General features: G+C 39.7%; 1 protein-coding gene across 1 annotated transcript; it reads right to left on the reverse strand.

Annotated features, from left to right (window-relative positions):
- Window positions 1–2485: 2485 nt before the first annotated feature.
- Window positions 2486–23155, reverse strand: Cdk5alpha (Cdk5 activator-like protein). Its single transcript, XM_028186262.2, has 2 exons — window positions 22395–23155; window positions 2486–6563 (listed from the first exon to the last, which is right to left on the reverse strand). Exons 1-2 carry the CDS (start codon window positions 23091–23093, stop codon window positions 6183–6185), a joined length of 1080 nt encoding a protein of 359 aa, XP_028042063.1. The 5' UTR covers window positions 23094–23155; the 3' UTR covers window positions 2486–6182.
- Window positions 23156–24266: the final 1111 nt, after the last annotated feature.

The following is a 24266-nucleotide window of genomic DNA, read 5'->3' on the forward strand; positions in this document are numbered from 1 at the left end:
TATTTTTTATTTTCTGTGTTTAGTTATACAACAATTAAATGTTTTAACTTATTAGCATATAAGTTTACGGGCATCTGCTACAAGGTGTCACTAGTTTCCATACAAAAAAAGATTTGTCTATGACAGAATGTGTTTCGATTCCACTCGAACGATGACATCTCGACTCTGCCGAAGCACAGCAACCGTTTGACGAGTGGTTGCGGATCACATCCACTAGATGGCGCGCTTTAGTTTCGTTTGTCGTGTACGGACGTGACATATAAGTATTTTGAAGTAGCTGGTTGGACTAGGCCTTCAGCCCAGCGTTGGTCACGGGGAGACGTGAGGGGGTTGAGGCTGGGACGCACGCTGCCGTCATTCTAGCGCGCTGGAACGAGGAGGACGACGCGTCGGCGGCTGCAGACTGAGATTCGGTCCGTGTTGTCATCGTCGCTTTCGTTGCCGAACATACTGTGGAAGAGAAACACAGTCGGCGGTGTATCGCGTTCCGGCCCGGTAGGCTGGTTCTGACCCACTGAGGTATCCCGGAACAACAGCGGCATCGGCCGGGCGGCCTAGTAGGGCCGCCGTACCGCAGAGTCCGCTCTCGTTAGTCGTCGACTATCGCCTCGACGATCCATCGGTCGGGTATCCTCGGGGTGGCGCCGCGAGTCTGGTTATAGTGCTGACCGCGGGAACCCCCCTACTCTGACCGGGGTCTGATCCGGACGGAGATCGAACGTCGTTACAGGGAAGTCGTTTAGTGCAGAAGAGCCCTAAAACATCCTTGGGCTCGGGCTTCGCAGTCGCGGACCAATCTCACATACACCGCGCTCCCACTAGGCGCGGGAACCTCATACGGGGTTCGGCCCCAGGACCGAAAAAAAGTCCCTCGGCCACTTTGCAAAGCTTTGCAAACAGATTTGACGTGAAGCAATGCACGGAAGATTAAAAATAGCAATTTTTATTACTTGTATTGGTCAGGTTAATTTTACAAAGCACACTGAATGAAAATAATCACAGCACGCGCTTATATACAAAAACTAATTAACATTAATACTGGCTGTCAAACATCAGGCGTAGTTGTCATACGATGTGGAGCTGCGTTTTGTCGTGTGCGAGTACTTGCCTACCAGCTACAATGTATATCAGTCTCTGGTACCCATAACATAGGGAATCCTAATTCGGGTAATGACTGTGCGTGACTTGTTTCCAGTTAGCAGTTAGTTATATAATTTTAGTCGTCTTGGGTTGTAATATAATGTCTTTTCAAACACGAAAGGGCACAACGAAAGTTTTTATTTAAGACGAACACAATATATAGAAAGAAGGAGAAAGTACACAAGAAATAGATAGTCCAAGCAACACAAGCGGTACACGAAACAAAAAGCAAAAATTATAAAAGGCGTAGAACAGAAAAGATAATACGGGATGCGCGCTCGCAAGTCAGATTTCGACTGGTGGCGGTGGATCGGTAAAAATGCGACCGATGTACTAGCGAAATATTATATCGCCGCCGCTATACTGCGATTATCGCCTGACTTTGCTTGTGAATTTTATTTTGTTAAGTGTAAATAATGTTTTGTATGATTGTGTGATAAATGAATGTGTTGATATAAAATAAAGTATGTATGTGTTGTTGTGTAGTGTAATTATAATAAAATATTATAAAATAAATAAATACATGTGAGTCACCCACATAATAAATAATTCACATAGCATAACATCTCACCGTAGCTGTCAAAAACTCATTTTTTTCCTAACCTATTCGCTAGTAGCTTAAGATGCTATTCCAGCTACGCCCGGATGGGTAGGTGAGCTCACGGGCTCAACCTCAAAGAATTTGCTAACACTTAGCCCTACCAAGAGCAATGCTTCGCAGAATCTACGACCGGATCGGAATCACGACCCTCGGAGAAGATCCGGTGAGAAACTCAGTGAGCTAGGTCAAAAACTCCATGTTCCTATGAAATGTCAATTTAACTAGGAATTGGATCTTTCATTTTTCGGGCAGGAGGCCAAACCTCCTACAGGGTTTGTGGGCCTAAGGGGACGCGCGGTATACGTGGGACTCGATGGCTGAAGACAGCAAATAGTTGTGGCGTTAGTGTTTAAAAAATCAAAACCAAACACAACCATCCTTTCTACTTCTGCCCGCAAGCAATGCATTTCTATTTAAAACTGTGAGGTCTTAATAGAATATAATTCGAGACTTCATCTTCATAATTTAAGGTGAGTGACTGCATTCCCACAGCAATGTATATGGGATCGAGTAACCACTTAACACGAGCTGGGCCGTGAGCTTGTTCACCCACCTCAACAATGAATTCATTTTTTTGTGTCTCGATTTAAGCAATTACTAGATTCCATGGACTGAATAATATCAACATGAACTGTTATCTTTGATGACAGCCGAAATTTGAAATTGTTTACTATTTAATGAAACCTAAAAATTTATATTGTTACGAACGAAATTTAACGAAAAGAGGTACAAAATAAAACACTATTTTATAATACGAAAGTTTTTTTTTTTAATAATGGGGTATATTTACAATAGATTAATTAACAAACGTGAGTTATGTGAATTAGTAAGAAAAGGTACACGACCAATTGATACTTTTCGTTAATTTTGCACATTCATACATCCAAACATCAAGTACTGTAGACACACTATAATATCATTGAAATTCGATATTTCTGTTATATTCCTATTTTATTCTTAGGTACTATATTCAAAGCTTCACTATAAATATTTTAATCACATGGTCATAGATTTAATACAAATGTTATTGATCGAAAGTAGTTAGTTCCCTTTACCATATCAATCAGTGACACTTAAGTCAAATGTCAAACTTAAATCAATAAAAATAAATTTCACGAGTTTTTATCTTTGTATTCCAATAAATAACCTTCACGACATAGAATTAGAGCTGATAAAATAATTTTAATTTGTTATTTCAATCGTACTGAATTGTTGTTGTGTTAAACATTTGAACACTTGTATATTTTTAATGTAGAATAGAGTATGCTTTAATATACACCAAGACATGTAATTACAATCACATTAGTACACGAATAGAGGTACAATGGTCGATCTTATCATCTTTGTGCTTAGTGCGAGTTTTTTTACGCTCTTGACAGCGTAAAAGTTAACTCACATTTGTATGCAGTTGGGACAGTGCCCCTAGCGGCAAACGTAGACAAACGTTCCAACTCCATACAAATTAGAGCTAACTTTTACACTATCGGGAACGTTATAAACTCGCACTAAGCACACTTTTCGCTTAAAGCGGTCTCTGTCAGACAATCAACAGATATACAAAAATGCAATTTCCAAGGTAAACTAAATCAGAGGGAGTCTTCAGTGTTAGGCAACGACCCGGTCATGCCCTTGGCATTTCTGACGTCCATGAGCGACGTTGATAATTCACTCATTTGCAAGTGGACCGTGTGGTCGTCAGTGTACCTACGTACAGTGTCGTACAGTGGCAATAAAAAATGTACTACCTACATTAAATTACCAAAGATTATCCTTATATTCACGGCCGTGCATACAACACGGAATCTTTAAATTATTTGGTTTATTGTTGTCTGAATGTACCTAACACAAAATGACCACAGATACCACAAAGACGGATTGGTTAAATTGTATTGAATGCCTTTCGGTTTCAAAATCTTGATCATTACAAATGTAACAAGTATTTGCAACTTTCCAGCCTCGATTTTAATTCATTCAGATTTGTTCTTAATGTCTAACTGTAGCATTATTGTGATAGTTTATTAGTTTCATGGATGCGACATGTCTTTGAGAAATTATTTAAAACATACATTCTCGATTTTGTGTGAAATAATCGATTTTGATGCTACCTAAATTGTGATGTGTTTGTGGTAAAATTGTGGTAAAAATGTTTACGCACCAATATGTCCTGCAGCCGTCTTTAATTAGACTCATAGAAATCGTAATATTACATATTTAGGTTTTTTCGAATGAATTTATTGATTTCATAATTGGTTTTATTTGAAATTGTTTCTTTCTGACAGTATCTTGCATCTCAGAACTCTCAAACATAGGAGGAAAATATTGTGATTATTTAAAATACATCGAAATTCAGCCTATGGTTATTTAATGTGTTTATGCAATTGTTTTGAGAACCATTTTGTTAAAGTTAATAGTCAAGGACCATGACCAACTAACGGCTAAATACTCCATACATTTTTCGCGCCTTTTTACTTTAAAACATAAATGATAAAATTGAGTCGCTCATTGTGCCTATCGTTAGTGACTTAATCTCAATACCGGCTGCCATACTGAAAAAAAAGAAAAAGAAGAACAGTGACTTTCATCCAAATTATTGGTTCGGTCATATTGATTTGTTTCAAAAGTATCTTGATAGATATTGTAATAAGAACTAGGCGAAATGGCTGTAAAAGCAGTAGGATACATCATTTCACTTCCAGGAATAAGCTTCAATCAGCGCGGGTAAAATAGCACAACAGCGACACAACAGCGATTAGGTATATGTAGATAAAGTTAGATGACAGATTCATTGGTTGAGTCTCTTCACATTACGCTAATCTTTAAACTTAACATAATCAAAATAATACAACAATAATTTAAGCTAAGCAAGAAAAAATAAATACTTAATAACAATAAAACGCAAAGATTCAAGTTTAATCACAGAAGTCTAATTTATTCTAAACAGTTATGAAATGGAACGATTGAGATTCTTTTTATTTCTATTATTAATTAATATGTACGTAACCTACCATTCTTTAGACATTCATTCGACTAAACAATTCAATTATTATTCTTAACTAAGGCACTCGGCGCATTATTACACTGTTCAAACTTTAAATTGTGATCAATGACATTGCTTATGTCATATTTGACATCTTACAATTATTATTTTTTTCAAATTAAAATATGTTAAAAGAATTCATTAAATTATGTAGCTGATAATACTAAATTATTATTCATTTATTTAGACTTTATAAAATTAAATAATATATTGCCGTGCAAACACGCAAATCAAACACGTTGTACTGTTAAACCGAGTGCCGTCCACTTTGATTATCTAAGCTATAAGTACTTAATACGGGTAAAATTAAGACTTAAGATGTAATCAATGTTCAATTTTTTACTGTACAAAACGCTTCGTCGTCGTTTAATTTGACTTAATTGTTATAACAATATTCGTTTATAACAAAATCAAAGGTGACGCTCCCGCGCTTACAGCCGTCAACCATACTTACATACGTACACATCGTAGAAGGGTTTACCGGGACACATTTTTAGCGGATTTTAACCGTAATATTGCATCCTCCCGCCTGACAGATATTCGCTAATTATCACCTAACTAAATGGCTTTACTGCCATTTTACTACTTTACGAAACACTTAACTTACTGACTCTTGGACTAAAATGTTGCCTTCGAAGGGGCTGCTTAAAGTAAATATTTCAGACATTTATCTACTTCACGAAAATACACGAAAACGCATGAACTAATTTAACGTGGTAACAAAACCACGGACAGATATAAACTGGTTGCAATACATAGAAAATTTGGTAGCCGTCTCTGATGGGGTGTGGAGTGGACACTTGGCCTTTTCGCTCGACATATACACTGACAATGACCGTGCTTAAATGGCGGTGACACATAAAAAAGCCAATAAATTGGAATCGATGTAACCATACGGTGAGATGGACGAAAACTTCTAACATTAAATTTTCAACAAGATGTTTCCGACTAGATTTATCACATTCGTAACATAGGTATTATGATTTTCCCCATTTCTGGCTCCGAACTTTCGTAAAACTTCAGCGTAGCATTGGTCAACCGTTCGATCTCTATTCTTACCTACCTTCTTTCTACGAGATTTATTTCTTGAGCAAACGCATCCTAACACTCGTCAAACTTCGAACACTGTAACACCTTTATTTACTATAGGTAATTAACTCCCATAGCCAAACTATTAAAATGGAATGCAAAAGATAAGTCTTTTAAGGAATTAAGTTCGTGATCCGTTTTTCTCGAACGACCACACGAAACCAGACGTCTAATATTTTATTTATACACGATCCAGGCGCCAATCTTACAGTTATGAAGTTATCAGGGAACGGTCGACCAATAGCTGCGAGCCCGACATCAAACGCGACTAGGGCGATCAGTCAAGGCCAACCTCAGAACGGCCACCTCCGTGTGTCAGGCGGCCGTGACGGTGTGAGGGGGTACGGGGGCGGGGTGTGGTGGTGCGGGAGGAGGGCTGTCCACCACGCCGCACGCCTTCAGCTCCGTGAACACTTCCGTGAAGAAACCCGGCTCCGAATTGATCCTCAGCATGTTGAACGATAGCCGATCGACAATCAAGAGGCATCGGTCCCAGAATTTGTCTTTAGAGTCTTCAACTAGGAACGGCTTGAGGGGGTACGAGATCTCGTTGCCCATATAAGAGTAGGAGAGGTAGAGGCAGGTGAGGACGACCGCCTGCAGCTCCTGAGGGCGCGCTATCCTTTCTCCGTCCACGAGCTCTCGGACTAGCATGTACACGAACACGACGTTCGCCGGGTTTATGAATGCCACGTCCTGAAAACAGAAATGGTGTGATTATATTATTGTTATCATAGTTGGTAGTAGTCGTCGTGGCCTAAGGGATAAGACGTCCGGGTGCATTCGTGTGTAGCCATGCAACGGTGTTCGAATCCCGCAGGCGGGTACACAATTTTCTAATGAAATACGTACTTAAAAATGTTCACGAATGACTTACACGGTGATGGAATAACATCGTGTACTAAAAATCAAACCCGCAAAATTATAATTTGCGTAATTACTGGTGGTAGGACCTCTTGTGAGTCCGCACGGGTAGGTACCACCACCCCGCCTATTTTCTGCCGTGAAGCAGCAATGCGTTGAAGGTTGGGGAAGCCTTTGTAACTATACTGAAACCTTAGAACGCATATTTCAAGGTGGGTTGCGGTATTTACGTTGTAGATGTCTGTGGGCTCCAGAAACCACTTAACACCAGGTGGGCTGCGAGCTCGGCCACTCATGTAAGCAATAAAAAATAAATAAATAAAGTAATGGAATTTCCGTGATGGAAGGACCAAATCAGCGGAAAACGAAGTGGTGGTTGATCATTACATTTTAACTGAAGAGCACAGTGCTTATGATCGTCTTACAATTAATGAAAACAGAAACGCGAAGGTGAAAATGATTCAGTAGTGACGTTTGTACCTATATGAATTATTTTTTTCAGCGTTAATTCTATGTAAAGCAATATTTGTACAAAGTTTCAACTTAATTAGATAAATTAAGCGCGAATATAACTATTACAAACAGGAGAGTTTTTTGGTATAAAATTTAGAACACACAATAAATAGAGGTTTGGCTATTAATCACAAAATTATAATTTGCGTAATTACTGGTGGTTGGACCTCTTGTGAGTCCGCACGGGTAGGTACCACCGCCCCGCCTATTTCTGCCGTGAAGCAGTAATGCGTTTCGGTTTGAAGGGTGGGGCAGCCGTTGTGACTATACTGAGACCTTAGAACTATATTTCAAGGCGTGTGGCACATTTACGTTGTAGATTTCTATGGGCTCCAGTAACCACTTAACACCAGGTGGGCTGTGAGCTCGTCCACACATGTAGGCAATAAAAAAAAAATCAGATTAAATGTAACCTCAAACACCTTAAGCCGGTAAAAGTCTTAAGAACCTTATTTTACTATATACGTAGGTAGTTGCCACAATTTCATTACAAGCTCTGCTATCGTGAAATCGTACCTATCATTCAAGTTCATTTGGAACTGGTATTACAATAAATAAAACAAGCAAAAACATCCACAAAACCCGCCTTCAAAAATGTGTTGTGTTCGTAATAAGAGCACATAAATAGGTCTCACAATAAAGGCGCCGCCCAAAAAATGTACGAGCTTTGAAACGTTATACGTATTTCTATAAAGCTTTGTTAGAGCTCTTTGATCCTTCGAGAATTAACGTAATTTGAAATAACCTAAATATTTTTCGGCGAACGCCAAATGCCTTTAACAAAATATGTTGTTAGAAATTAATATAATTGAAAATTGTTTTTCACATTCATAACATTTTATTATGGATCCTTTGGGTCCGCGGACAGATGTTTGTGTTCTATCGGGGGCGGCTTGAGACGTATATTCCATCGGAGTGAAATCAGAAATCACAGCAACCAAAATACCTACCTGTACCTGAATGTACCTTTTTTTTTTTTTTTTTTATTGCCTTTGTTGGCAGTCGGGCATACGGCCCACCTGATGGTGAGTGGTTACCGTCGCCCATGGACTTCAGCAATGCCAGGGGCAGAGCCAAGCCGCTGCCTACCGCTTAATACTCTCCACAAGCCTCGTTTGAAGAAGGACATGTCATAGCGCTCGGGAAACACCGCGGAGGGGAGCTCATTCCATAGCCGGATGGTACGTGGCAAAAAAGATCTCTGGAAACGCACTGTGGATGACCGCAGTGGCTCTAGGTAGTATGGATGAACTCTACTCCGGTGGCGGGCGGTGCGATGGTAAAAACGAGATGCTGGTATCATCTCGAACAATTCCTCAGAGCACTCCCCATGGAACATACGGTATAAAATACAGAGGGAACCGAAGTCCCTCCGCAAACCCAGAGGCTCCAAACGATCCGAGAGAATGGGATTATCGACAATCCGAACGGCCCTCCTCTGTATGGAGTCAAATGGAAGAAGCTGGTATTTGGGAGCCCCGGCCCAGAGATGAGAGCAGTACTCCATGCGAGGCCGGACTTGTGCTTTATAAAGCAAAAGTCTTTGTCCAGGCGTGAAGTACCGCTTCGCTCTGTTGAGGACTCCCAGCATTTTGGACGCCAACTTGGCTTTGCCTTCCAAATGACTCCGAAACTGGACATCGCTCGAAATGTCGACCCCAAGTATCCCGATACTCTCGGAAGGTTGCAGGGATACTCCTTGGAATTGCGGCGCCATGACAAAGGGGTCCTTCTTCGCAGTGAACGCGCAAACTTGTGTCTTTATCGGGTTGAATTGAACCAAGTTCAATTCACCCCATTCGGAGACTCGCCCCAGAGAGTTCTCCACTTCAGACACAAGTTTTGATCGTCTCTCTTGCACCACGCTCCGAGAGAGACTCTGATGGCCGATATATCGCGCATCCCCCGTGCTATCATCTGCATAGCAATGCATGCCATCAATAGACAGCATGTCATTGATATACAGGATGAAAAGCGTGGGAGAGAGCACCGAACCTTGTGGAACGCCAGCGTTAATGGTCATGGTATCAGAACAGTCACCGTCTACAACGACCGTGATGCTCCGCCCATCCAAAAAGCTAGCGATCCACTTGCAGAGACCCTCGGGGATTCCGTAAGATGGTAACTTCGATAGAAGTGCCCTATGCCAGACCCTGTCGAAGGCCTTCGCGATATCAAGGCTCACAGCAAGAGCCTCGCCCTTGCTCTCCAAGGCTTCAGCCCACCTGTGAGTAAGGTATACAAGAAGATCGCCAGCTGAGCGACCGTGACGGAAACCGTACTGTCGGTCACTGATCAGCTGGCGATCTTCAAGATACTTCAGGAGTTGTGTATTTATAATTCGCTCCATCACCTTGGAAAGCAAGGAAGTTATCGCGATAGGCCTGTAGCTCGATGGGTCCGACCGGTCACCCTTCTTGGGGATAGGGTGGACATGAGCAGTCTTCCATGAAGACGGAACCTTGTTAGTGCAATAAGAGAGGCGATACAAACGCGTTAGCGCAGGTGTCAGCTCAGGGGCGCACGTTTTCAGAACCACTGCGGGGATGCCGTCTGGCCCACTCGACTTATGAACGTCCAGGAGTCGGAGCTCCCGCCTGACTGCACATTGTGTGAAGCAGATATCCGGCAGGGAGCTATCACACCGGGGGATGCTCGGTGGTGTGGCACCCCAGTCGTCCACAGTGGAGTTCGAGGCGAAGAGTTTGACCAGAAGGTCAGCCTTCTCTTTCGCGCTGTGGGCCAGATTGTCATCGGACTTGCGCAGTGGTGGGAGACTAGACCTGCAAAAGTTTCCTTCTGCAGCTTTGGCGAGCGACCAAAAAGCACGGCTCCCGGAGGGATAGCTCTTCAATCGCTCGCCAACTCTAGCAACGTGCTCCGACTTCGCCTTTCTCGACCTACCTACATACACATCTCTACGACTTGAGCCCGCTGCGTTCGTCGACAGTAAAATTCAAATTATCATCTTTGACACATATGAAGTTTTTATCCACGAAATTGCAGCTTATTACGAGTATTATCATACAAATGTATTTTTTTTTTACAAATACTTTTTATTTCTTTCAGTCAAAATATACACTCATGGTATCGATGGATCTCTGCCAGCGCAGTTTTAATTTTTCAATTCTCCTTCTTGAAGAATTCGGGGTGTACGAAAGACAACAAACTCTTATAAGGCATTTGGACTGCCTTTCGGGTATTTTTTTAATTTTTTTCCTGACTAGAAGAGGTCCAAACTTTGGAAGAAGTCAAAGTCTGTCGGCGCAAGGTCTACTCACAAGACCTTGGATCTTGTGGACGACGCAACCTTCGAATTCTACTTCTATTAAGTTAGAGACTGTCTGTTGTGTCCTATAAGGCGTCCTATAAGCGTTGTCCTGCTGGAGCACCGGGGACGAGCAGTTAACCAAGGCTAGCCAGAGATTCATGAGCTTCTCCATCATTGTGGCGAGTTTCTCACAGTTAACATCCGCAGTAATACTGGTGTCAATTGGTAAACAGCCGTGAAGAATTATATCGACCCAGACAAGTATAACAATTACCATAATTTTTTAGGGTAAATTTCGTTTGAGGCATTGCTTAGGTGCTGAACCAGGCTCTAAGTAACATGATGAGCGTTTACGATTGTGAAAAACAATAACAAGTGACAATGCGGTTCAAAATCCCTTAATTTCTGTGACCGTTAAACAACGCAAGGCATGCCTTGACGCGTTGTCAGTCAGTGGTAGATTGAGCATCGTCAGATACCACTATGGCTTTTAATTCGGTCGATATTGACTCTAGGTTTTTCGGGCGACCACGGATTTCATTTGTAAGATAAAAATTTCCATATCAAAAGCATTCAAACCAAATAACGAGTCGCGTGTTCGTTTTTAATGTTAATTCCGTATACATTTGTTAGAACTGCACGCGAAATGAATTTCAATATATATATTATAAAGGCATATTTAGAAAATTTGTTTTATGTATGAGTTTTAATAATTTATTAAATAACTAGCCGACCCGGCAGACTTCGTAGTGCCTCAATCCATAAATAAAAGACCTAAACTTTTGTATAAAATAAACTTAAAACAAACAAAAAATTGTTCTAGTCTAGCCGTTCTCGAGTTTTAGTGAGACTAACGAACAGCAATTAATTTTTATATATATAGATAAAGGGTTTATAATTATATAGAACTTGAGCCGCCTTTTCTTGAACACCGTCAAGCCAAGATCGATTCTACGCAGGTATTGTGGATAAGATCACATAGATGTCCTCGCTCCATAAAATATGGTCCATTTACCATTTTAAGCTTTTAAGAAAAGAAAACCTGTTGTTACTAAAAAATTGTAGTGTATGACAACTGCTTTATATTAATTTAAAATAAGAAACCGGTTTATTTAAATTTATGTTTAGTCTTTAGCAGCAATCGATCTAGGTAGGTTTAAATGAATTTAATATAGAATCTAATAAAAATAGCTAACATTAATTAAGCAAAATTCCCCGAGCTGAAATCTTTTGTTTTAACCCCCGCATATTTCTAGTCCCTTCCGAACTACACTTCAAATAAAGAGGGGTCTGTCTCGCTCTCAGCGCGCTCCCCTTCACGTAAGGCGCCAACCATATCGACGCTTGAAAGGCAAAAGTGACTAAGCGACAATAACTGCTTTGTACATAAATGATAGGCAATAACCATATTCGATGCGCAAAAAAAAAATATATTTCTAGGTCTATTAAAATCATTTCAATCCTACAGCTACTAGCTAGATTCTACTACAGCTAGGTTCGTTAAAATAAATTTTGTTTTCAGGTATTTCAACTTTAAATTAGTCTACTGTAAAGTTCACGCATTGTCGCTTAGTCACGTTTGCCTTTCAAGCGTCGATATTATGACGCAAAAAAACGTAGCAATTGTCTACAGGATGATGTCTAAGCAAATATGTTTGAGTCACAAATTCCAATTCTTAATCTTTTGAACGTTAAAAACATTGCAATCACACACGAAATTGGTAATTGGCTGACCATTTTATGAGTTTACATATAACTACCATTGACCTGTCTAGAAATCGCCTAATGTGTAATCGCCTAAACACAAAACGCGAAAATAAAATCGATAATAATTGATTACGGCTTCTAGACTTGTTTAAAACACGATCCTAAATGATATTTTTGTCAATGAACATGGCGTAGATCTGTTTACAGTTTTGGGTGTGAAATTTGCCATTCGAACCTACTGATTGAGTTTTGTTAACGCAAGAACACCTTATGTCCTATGGCGATTATCGTTCGCGTGTAAGTTTGAGAAATGGCTTTAAACGTTAAATCTTTCCCTCAAACGTAACAATAATAATATAATATATTAATATAACGTATTTTATAACAACTTTGTTATCAGCATAGGTTCTATTAATAATAATAAAAAATCCTTTTAGTATATTCATGCGTAATTTATATTCCAAAGTTCTTCCTCCACTATCTGTTTTACGTACAAATATCGTCCCTATTCGAAGATAAATTCCTTCACTAGAAAATGCTTTCACGCATATTGCGTACAGGATTCTTATCGTAAACAACAATATTTCAACTTCGCGGAATGTGTCTGGAATTACATTAAATACTTTCGAATCTATGCATCCCAAAACTTGACACAAAAAATTTATTATAAGCTGTTTGGTAGAGTGTAACTATATTATTTGATTATAAATAACATTGCATAAATACATTTTTACCGACTTGAATGAAAATTTATATAATTTTTTGTCTTTACAAGTGTATTGTACAAATATTATGTGTGAAAATCAACAATAAAGAACATTAGAAACATAGTTATTTACTAAGAAGTTAATTTCAAACGAAAATTATTTTTTAAGTGCAAAATAATTTCGTTCACTCACTACAAGGCACTTTAACGGTAGGCAGCGGCTTGGCTCTGCCCCTGGCATTGCTGAAGTCCATGGGCGACGGTAACCACTCACCATCAGGTGGGCCGTACGCTCGTCTGCCCACAAGGGCAATAAAAAAAAAACACGAATTCTGTGTTTCGAGAACTTGACGCTTCGAACCTAACGGATTCGGGCACGACAATGACTTGACAATATTTAATACGCGAACTGCAACGTTATCATCGTTCGAAATCAACATTCTGTTCAGCGCGACCTCGCGAATTATCGGAACAGACTCCAGAGATTCCGAAATGCTTCAAGTCACGCGCGTTCACGGCGCGGCGACGACGAGGCGACGCCACCGGTCGCTTTATCGATTTTCTTCGCCACTACACGTCTCCGTCCTCCATTATGTACCTATTGAATGTGGACAGCTAAAAAAAGACATTAATTTGGAAAAAGCAGGTCAAGGTATTATTACTCAAACGAAGATTATGTGAGTAAAAACGCAATATTTCCTATCCGTCTACTCTATTTATGACGTTTTTAAATATTTACTATTGTTATTACGATGTAACCAGCCGCTACCTAGCGTAAGATTTAAGTTTCCAAATCTCAAATACTTTAAACAGTCTCAAAATGTGCCGCAGAGTTAGACAAGATGATGGGTCCTGCTATCTAGCGTAAGATTTAAGTTTCCAAATCTCAAATACTTTAAACAGTCTCAAAATATGACGCAGAGTTAGACAAGATGATGGGTGCCTACCCACAATACCTCCTAGGATTATTAAAACAATTTAATACAACATACGCATTTAAAATTTACGTGATAGTTAAAACAAGAATCCACAGAGATGACTAGCTCGGTGGTGCAATTGTTAGCTTCCCTGAATATCGTGCCAAGGGTCGTGAGTTCGATTTCCACTTCGAGTAAGCATTCGGGTGATGGAAATGTTTGTCTGCTTTTACTCTGGGTATATATTATCTATATTTATGTATATTTAAACGTATTTAAGTATGTCTATCAGTCTCTGAGGAAATCCTTTTGTAGGGCCAGATAACCGTGTTAAAAAAAATTGGGTGCGGTACGTTTTGTTCACTTTACGTATCTGTAACCCCCAGGATTAGGGAAATTCGGAACGACAGGGGCCTTACCCTACCTAACATTTGTAAACAATAAATCGTACATTGACTTTGCATTCCAACGTCAAACGTCATATATAACAAGAAAATATCAAACGGTTCGAACCGACCTGAAAATTTGAATTGGAAATTTTGTTTTAGGTGTCGTCTTGAACTGAAGCATAAGACTCCAATGTATTCGTATCGAGCGATGTGACCATGCCGAGCTTTAAATGACACAACAAGATACCAATTTCTTGAATGAAATACGTGCTTATACCTAGTCAGGTCATAAGTATTGTCACACAGTAAAAACTTTTCTTTTAGAATGCTGGCCACAAAAAAGTTTATTGAATTCGAATTTCGAATTGTTCATGAAAATAAAAATGTATACTTTTAAGAATTTTACTCATTTTTAAATATGGAGTGGACGCTTAAAGAAGACCGTGTTGCAGTTATTGCGTTGCATCGTTGCGGTTACGCGCCAATTCAAATTTTTAACATACTGAAAAATTTTAATATAACCAAAAGATTCGTTTATCGTACCATCAAACGATACAATGAAGACTCTAGTGTAGATGACAGGTCAAGAAGTGGTCGCCCTCGGTCTGTTAGGACTCCAGCAGTGATAAAAGCTGTGAAGGCGCGAATTCAAAGAAATCCCAAACGTAAGCAGAAACTGTTGGCCCTTCAGATGGGGTTAAGCAGAACCACGGTGAAAAGGGTGTTAAATGAAGACTTAGGGCTTCGGGCATATCGAAGAAAAACAAGACATCGTTTGAATACTCGTCTAATGGACCTGAGACTGAAGAGATGCCGCGCTTTGTTGAAGCGGTACGCGGGAAAAAATATCGGGAAATTCTTTTTTTGGATGAAAAAATTATTTTTCATCCAAAAATCCTTTACCGTAGAAGAGAGCTACAACAAACAAAATGATAAGGTGTACGCACACAGTAGTGAAGAAGCGAGCAACCGTATTCCGCGTGTCCAACGAGGTCATTTTCCATCCTCGCTCATGGTATGGTTGGGAGTTTCTTATTGGGGCTTAACAGAGGTACATTTTTGTGAGAAAGGTGTAAAAACGAATGCAGTTGTGTATCAAAATACAGTCCTGACGAACCTTGTGGAACCTGTTTCTCATACCATGTTCAATAACAGGCACTGGGTATTCCAAAAAGATTCGGCGCCAGCTCATAGAGCGAAGAGCAGTCAAGACTGGCTGGCGGCGCGTGAAATCGACTTCATCCGGCACGAAGACTGGCCCTCCTCCAGTCCAGATTTGAATCCGTTAGATTACAAGATATGGCAACACTTGGAGGAAAAGGCGTGCTCAAAGCCTCATCCCAATTTGGAGTCACTCAAGACATCCTTGATTAAGGCAGCCGCCGGTATTGACATGAACCTCGTTCGTGCTGCGATAGACGACTGGCCGCGCAGATTGAAAGCCTGTATTCAAAATCACGGAGGTCATTTTGAATAAACTTTAGTGTCATAAGAATCTATGTCTTGTTAAGTTCATTTTGGTATATGAATGGTTACATAATGAATAAACTTGTTTCAATTATTTTACATTAAACATGTGACAGAATTTATGACCTGACTAGGTATATGCGGTAGGCAGCGGCTTGGCTCTGCCCCCGGCATTGCTGAAGTCCATGGGCGACGGTAACCACTCACCATCAGGTGGGCCGTATACTCGTCTGCCTACATGGGCAATAAATATATATATAAAATATATTTAAAAAAAAATTTTTTTTTTCATTGTCTACAATGAGAGCCCAATGTCTCAGTAGTACAGTAAAACGACTTTTCCACCCATCAAACCAGAATTGCATCACTGCAGCAATAACCAGGGTGGTGAAATCTAATCGTACCCTCATTATGCGTAAATAAAAATTATGGGTTGTGGTTTTTGTTAAACGACGTTGTTCGCCCATCGTGAACAAGTATTCAGTACGTATTTTGAGAAAAAAATTATGTATGTGTCATATGGAATTTGAGCAACGGTGTGGTAGCATCGCTTGTTAGGAGTACTCTGGCCATAGGTCATAGGTCACTTATGCCATGATGTCTTTAAAGCGACTAACAAGACTTTCCGGCAAAGAAGGAATAAATAAATAATTCTCAAAATTTATAAATATTCGAAATTATCGCACATGTCCTCAAGCCGCACGGGCAGGTACCGCCACCCTGCCTATTTCTGCCGTGAAGCAGTAATGCGTTTCAGTTTGAAGGGCGGGGCAGCCGTTGTAGTGTTGTGTGTAAAAGTAAGACCTTAGAACTCATGTCTTAAGGTGGGTGGCAGCATTTCCGTTGTAGATGTCTATGTGCTCTGGTAATCACTTAGCACCAGGCGGGCCGTGAGCTTGTCCAGCCATCTAAGCAATAAAAAAAATAGTATTTATAACAACGAATACAAACAACGAATTAATAAATAATAGATACGCCCCGTTGTATGCCACGCGTTAAATTTGCAATTCAGGAAGAATTAAAGAGATTGTGAAGATATAGAATTGTTTGTGTCACTCACTGATCCACAAACTTCCAGTATATATAAGATATATTAGTATATAATATCATCAACCAGCGGAATGACACTGACATATTTATTACAGTAGATATACCCGGAATTTTCTGGGTTATGCCATTTAATACGAAAAAAGTATCCTACATAGTAATCCGAGTTTAATCTTTGCGCAAAAATTCACTCCAATCCGTCGTAATGCAATAGGACGGTTGAGTAGCAAACAACTAAACATACAAATTTTCATTAATGAATACAGTAAAAGCTTCTTATTCGCGCTTCCTTCATTCGCGTTTTCACTATTCGCGGATTCAATAAATGCAACCCAATTCCTATATTCGCGGCTAAAGATTTATTTATTCGCGGATCTAATCGATACATCGGTACCTACATACGCATTGTAAAAAAGGATTCTAATGTGTAGGTATCCAACCGAATATCCTTTGTACACGCGCGCGCTTAAAAAATTTTTCATGTACAAATTATACATACCTAATACGTTTGCACAATAATGTCCAGAAGGAAATTTTGAGAGACGGGAAAAAAGGCTTTATATAAAACTCTAATTATAAAGCCATAAACAGAATGACGTCAACGAAATCTCAAAACTCTGAACAAAAAGTTTCACAACGTAGATTTTGTTAATATTAGATTTTCATGTAATTCCCCGAATTATTCGTCACACAACTCTGGGTCTTCTTTCTTTCGAACATCATGATTCCTCGTTAAGGTGTCTCGAGTCACATTTTAAAACAAAACTACTATTATGGTTTATTGTTTTTATTATGTACCGATATTTACAAAATTTTCTGCTGCAGGCGCGTTTGACGGCACCCGGATCCCGCCTTTAAATCAATACCCATTAGTGCTACACGACAGACATAGATTTAATTGATGTAAATAAATTTTCGGATTCAAAATGGGCTCAATAATTAAAGAAATTTATATTTTTTTTCCCTATCTATTTTAGTAATCTCGAGGGGTTATACTAGATTTGCAGAACTAGTAGGTGAGCTCACGGGGATCTAACCTGACGACTTTGCTAACACTAACCCTAGCAAGAGCAGTGCTTCGCAGAATCTACGTCCGGATTGGAAACGCAACCCACTGAGAAGATTCGGCGAGTAACTCAGTGGGCTGTGTCTGAGGGTTAATTTACTCGTAGAGCCCTTGTTAGCAGCAGCTTCGGATGTTAGTATCAAAACAATGTTGGACCATTTTCGTCAAATTATCAAGACAAATTCAAATTCAAATTCAAATTCAAAATCATTTATTTCAACTTGGATGTCATCAAAAACACACTTGTTGAATGTCAAAATGTAAAAGAAAATGTTAACTCTACCACCGGTTCCAAAAAAAAAGCCACAGTCCTGAGAAGAACCGGCGAAACAAACTCAGCGGGCTTTTTTTTTTTTTTTGTATTTTCTCAACTATTTTCTTTTTAACAAGAAAACATATTTACAGTATACAAAAAAACAAGTAAAAAAAATACAATTCAAATAAATAATAATAATAATGAAAAATGAAAAGGCCAGGAGCGAACGCCTCATTCCCACGTAGTGCCATCTAGTAAAAAATCCTTAACTTTATAATATGCCTTGTTGCACAAACGTTCCTTGACAGTTTTCTTAAATCTATGAACAGGTAGTAGTTGAACGTTTTGTGGGATCTTGTTGAAAAGCTGTAAGCCATCCCGACCATCATGTTAAAGTATTCCTTGCATTGCTTAACAGACAAAGAAACTAAGGGAAAGCAAGCTCATTTTCAATTACGATGCAAAATGGATTATTTTTGATAACACGTTGACTGCCATGTAGTTCAACGGTGCCCTGCGTGGCGCACTGAAGTAATTATGTAGATTTCTGTCTTCGATATTCTGAATAAGGCGCCGGAATATCTAGTACACTGTAGCAAAAACGAATCCGAAGATACTGAGAATTAATTTATATTCAATATTCAATACCCGAGAAACAGTCAAAATGCCTTAGAAAAGTTTATCGACTGACGTACATCTGAGTTCTTCAAGAAGTACATTGAAAAATTAACACTGCGCTAGCAGAGATTTATCTGTATTGAGAGAAATCCAAAAATATTTATAAAATTTATGTATACCAAGCGGCTATTTCGGTGGTCAATAATATTATAATGTATTGGCTAAAGCAAATTTCAAAAGACGAATAAAGTTATAAAGGCAAGTAAGCTTCTCGCGGCTTGCGACGGCGCGTTGAATTTTATATGAAGGCTTTTACGCAAATTGAAGGGCCGGCGATTTAGGTACTTGTGGGATGAGCCTTTAGTAGATCTGACTTAGGAATGCATACCAATGATTATATCCAACATCAAATATGAGTATGGAGCACTCTATTGCGTAAGGCCATTTTTTTATTGCTTAGATGGGTGGACTAGCGTCTAGCTCACAGTCCACCTGGTGTTAAGTAGTTACTGGAGCCCATTGACATCTACAGCCTAAATGCTCTACCCACCTTGAGATATAAATTCTAAGGTCTCAGTATACAACGGCTGCCCCACCCTTCACGGCAGAAACAGGCGAGGTGGTGGTACCTGCCCGCGCGGACTCACAAGAGGTCCTACCAACAGTAAATGCGGCTTTATAGACTTATCCAACAAATGTAACCTCTTTTTAAATTATAAGTGATCGCGGTGGGAATCGCCTATGTCCATGCTAACTGGTTCTACAATCCGTAGAGGCATGAGGTATATTTTTATATGTTTTTCTTGAAACTAACACAGCCCTCTCACCATTTTACTGTAGGCCATGACCGTGGACGGTGACCATCTTCCAGCATCTGTGTAGCGCTGCAACGCTGACTAATGCAACAGTAAAACAAAAGAAAGTTTACTCGACAATTTGAAATAAACGCCGGCGACAGATAGCGTACTGAAAATTTTCTCCATTTTGAAATTTAATATAATATAAATAGAACTTATAGTATGTTTCTAACACACTTTTACTAGCTATCTGTGTGTAATGAAGTTTTCATCGTATTTGACCAAAAAATTTCACGAATCAAGAGTACTGATGGCAAAACAATAATTCTACCAATTTGATCAGCTTAAAAGAAAAAAGATGCTGTTTAGGCGTAGGTATATATTTTTTGTTTTAAACTACGTATGTACCTATATTAATTGTTTTGACAGTGATATTTGGAAAAAGAAAAACTTCCGATTTATTTTGATAATACTAAAGCTTCTTAATCTATGTGGAGATTATTAAATGGTAGGCAGTGGCTTGGCTCTGCCCCTGGCATTGCTGACGTCAATGAGCGACGGTAACCACTTATGGCCGTATGCTCGTCTGCATATACGGCAACAAAAAAAAATCTATTGCTGTTTGTTTTGCTTATTTATAAATAGACTAGCTGACCCAGCAAACTTCGAAGTGCCTCAATCGATAAATAAAAAATTCCGAGCATTTTCATATTTATCTACCTTTTAAATCTTCTCTGGACTTCCACAAATAATTCAAGACCAAAATTAGCCAAATCGGTTCAGCCGTTCTCGAGTTTTAGCGAGACTTACGAACAGCAATTCATTTTTATATATATAGATTTTTTTAAATTTTTTTTTTATTGCTTAGATGGGTGGACGAGCTCACAGCCCACCTGATGTTAAGTGGTTACTGGAGCCCATAGACATCCACAACGTAAATGCGCCACCCACCTTGAGATATAAGCTATAAGTTCTCAGTATAGTTTAAAAAAAAAAGTTCTACCAATAATCATTCTTATAATTTATGTTTAGTATTAGTATTAGTTATGTCCTTAGAAAAATTGATTTAGGGCTTGCTAGGATTCAACATCGGGATAGTCGCATCGCCTGCTATGAGTAAATCGGGATTCTTATGCTTTAGGCCATGATCCCTTGAAATGCTTTTTCTGTTGTTTAGTTTCCCTACCAACTCGTTGGTAGTCTAAAGGACTATTCTACTTCGCGTGGACCGGAGTTGGTGTGTGTGTGTGTGTGTTTTTTCCCTACCTATTCATTGGTAGCCTATGAGGCTATTACAGTGAGGCCCTCACGGTTAGGTGAGCTCACGGGCTCAACCTGAGAGAATTTGCTAACACTAGACCTAGCAAGTGCAGTGCTTCGCTGAATCTACCACCGGATCTGAATCGCGTCCCACTGAGAAGATCCGGCGAGAAACTCAGTGGGCTGTGGTATGTTCTATGTATTAGTTTCATGGAAAATTTAACATGAGCTAATCTTATTTTAATTTCTTCGTATAGCTGCTATCTCAAGCTGCAGCGAAGAATAAACGAGTAATAATTATTACTTAATTTTAAACGGTTATTAATATACTAATTAGTGATTGTATGTATCATTTTGTATAAACAATAAAATATACTTTGTCATGTATGTTCAAATAAGTACGCGCTTAAAGAGGTTGGTCTCAACAAGTAATGTGGTTATCTTTAGTAAATACTCTTTTGTTTATGTTGATGTTTCAAATAAAATAGAAACGGAATTTTACTATTAATTAATATTTGACTGAGCTGAACAGGTGCATTATTGATAAAGTTTTGAGATTAAAGCGTTGAAAAATTAGGAGAGGCATTAAGAGGGAAAGGGATAGTGCATCCCACTGTCCTTTTCCCACAAAACAAGAGTTCGCGTGTGAACTAGAGGTCACTGCTGTTTATTCACTAATCACTCTGTTTTAATGACTTTAAAACAATATCTACTCTACATTTTTAATAGATTTTAGTTTGATGTCCATCTTAGAATATAACTTTTAATATTCAGTCAACACGTGGCTTGTTTCTATAAGTTAAAATGTTTTATTTTTATATTTAAAAAACAGCCTTAACATTACTTTAAGACATTCAACCGACAATTACGCGCCTTTTCCGTAATAGTATTTTAAAATGAAAGAACAAAGCACGATTCGTATCACGTTGATTACACGAATACATATTTTGGCAGCACGAAGCCCGGTCCATAAACATTAAACAAGGACATTTTATGGCTTCTGCTTCCATAATGACTCCTAAGCCCCCAGGATTTTGTGTGTTATTAATTTTAATCGACGTAATACGTGCGCAACTAAATTTACTTACTTAACATTACTGCTTCGCAATGTAAAGAAGGACCTTCCTTACTAAATGCTACTAAATGCTTAAGTTATTTTGCTCGTGCTTGCAGATATTATGACAACACTAACGAAAGCTTCATAATTAATTAGTGATTAATTAATCTGGTTTAGAATTCGTTGACCAATTAGCTTTATTTACGAAATGAATGAATGAATGAAAGAATTGAATGAATGAATGAATGAAAATTCTTTATTGCACAAATATTGTACAAAGGCGAACTTAACGCCATGCAGACATTCTCTTCCAGTTAACCCTCGTTGATGAAGTAAAAGATTCAAGAAGTGCGTAGCTGTGATGAAGTTAATACATGGCGATAATTTAAAGAGTTACAGTAGACATGAGTAAAATGAATACTAGGTTATAAATTACTTTGCCAAAACAAATACATACAAAGATACATAGATAAGAAATACATATCAAATAAAATAAATTATATAAACCACAACATACTACAAAACAATCAAGCTATCTGTGTTTTGAAAAAGAGACCATGTACGAAATGATAGTCACGGCTGCAAATATTACCTGCCAGCCCTGTAAAAGCAGAGAGCGATCGACGGTTCGCAGCCACATGACCGCGTCGCCGGCTTGGAAGTCACGCAAGCGATGGCACCGCGCATGCAAGAACGTGCCGAGGCATTTGAGCAGCTCTGAGGTCGAGGCCTGGATTATGGTCTTCCGCGGTGCGACCACAGGCCCCACCGTCGTAGCTGGCAGCTTCTCCGCGTAGCACACATTGTTGTTGAGTGCGTTAGCTCGCACCACCTCAGCCGGAGGCGGCGGTAGGGGCGCAGGCACCGGCCGCGGGTATCCCCCCTGCACGCTCACATTCTTGTTGCGATCGAGCGGCGCATTGTCCGTCAGCGGCGCGCGGAATGTCGTCACGCTCTTACTCTTCGATTCTAGCTTCTTCTTGTTATTGTTCGCCGTCGAGAACCTCTTCCATGATAAAGCGTTTATGAACAGAGAATGCTTCTTGAGATTCTTTTCGAGGGCCGTCTTCTCGGATATAATTTTGGCAGCATCGTCGAGAGTGGCGCGTCGCTCGTCCCGCGGCAGCTCACGGTTCTCCCTGTTCTTGGCGTTGTTCAGACGCTCGTAGGAGTAGGCGAGGGCGGCGCGGTCGGGTTGGGGCGCGGCGGCGGGCGGTCGCCGCTCGCGCGGACTGAAGCTCAGCACGGTGCCCATGAGGCCCGCGCGCGTGCAGCCGCTAAGTCCCCGCATGCATCACGTTCGCGACCGGCGGCGGCGAGGGCCTGTGTGGGCTCGATAGGGCGACGCCGACGCGGTGCGGTCCGACCGTCGGGACGCTATCGACCGCTGCGCGCGCACCCAGCTGACGCGACCCGAGCCCCGCCCGCTCCGGTAAACAAACCTGACTCTTACTACCTCCTCCGCATTAAGCCACTGTATTACTAATCTAATATTAATTCCAATCAAAACTCTCCACCTCGAGACGTCGGTCAATCTATCGAGATAACAAGATTATTGGATAAATTATGAGAGAACGTAATGAGTGCCAGCATCACGATTAGATCAGATAAAGAACCACATTGATAACCACTTATAACTGCCAAAAAACATGTCTTTTAGCTTTTACCTGGTATTTTAGTCTTATTTCTTTTAACTTATACATTTAAAGAGAACACAATAAATTACAATCGTATAGTTAAAATTACTCTCATTCAAAAAAATAGTCATGGAAAAACTCGAATTATGTACGATAAGTACGCACATAATACGAAACGTTTCTCCGCAGTATTGATTATACGTGAATCATTAACGACTCGACGGAGAAAATAAATGGTAAATATGGTAGGTACGGTCACAAAGGGAATTTCAGACCGTAGTCTTGGTCTTTGGGCTAAAAGTCGTTCAACGCATTCTGGCTGGCTAAATGTCGTTTAGTCTTTTAATTATGCTTGGAATATCTGAATTATTCGATACTATGAAATTACGTACCAATGAACCCCTAATATAGCCTCTAAAGGTAATCAAGCAGTCTGCAACATTCGCGATAATGCTGATAGCTGATCCGGTTAACTCTACAGTAACTTAAAGACTACGATGGAGAGGCCAATGTCCAGCAATACAGAATTAGGGCTCATACAATCAACTCACAGGCCATAATCTTCGTCTTTATACGGATCTGTCTACAAAGACGACGTTTGTAAACATAATGCTGCAGTGGTTACGCAATAATGCGGTTACCAACCAATAAAGCCTTCCTCGTGAATGGAAACTGTCTGAATAAACGTGAAATGTTTACGAAAATAGCTAGATTTTCCGTACGCACAATATGTAGTAGTTAGGTCGTTCTCAAACCTATGCTACGGTCGAGGTTACGTTGGAAAACTTCTAGCGTAACAACGCTATCAATTGGCTTTGAGGAGCCGA

Source organism: Bombyx mandarina, chromosome 03 (genome assembly GCF_030267445.1).
Source record: "Bombyx mandarina strain Sakado chromosome 03, ASM3026744v2".
In the NCBI taxonomy this organism is placed as follows: domain Eukaryota; kingdom Metazoa; phylum Arthropoda; class Insecta; order Lepidoptera; family Bombycidae; genus Bombyx; species Bombyx mandarina.

Bases quoted from the DNA above. Each gene is read 5' to 3' on its own strand.
- Cdk5alpha (XM_028186262.2), bottom strand. From the start codon at position 23,093: ATGCGGGGACTTAGCGGCTGCACGCGCGCGGGCCTCATGGGCACCGTG. The intron at 6,564-22,394 runs GTAATATTTGCA...TTCTGTTTTCAG, and splicing joins TGCTTTTACAGGGCTGGCAG to GACGTGGCATTCATAAACCC.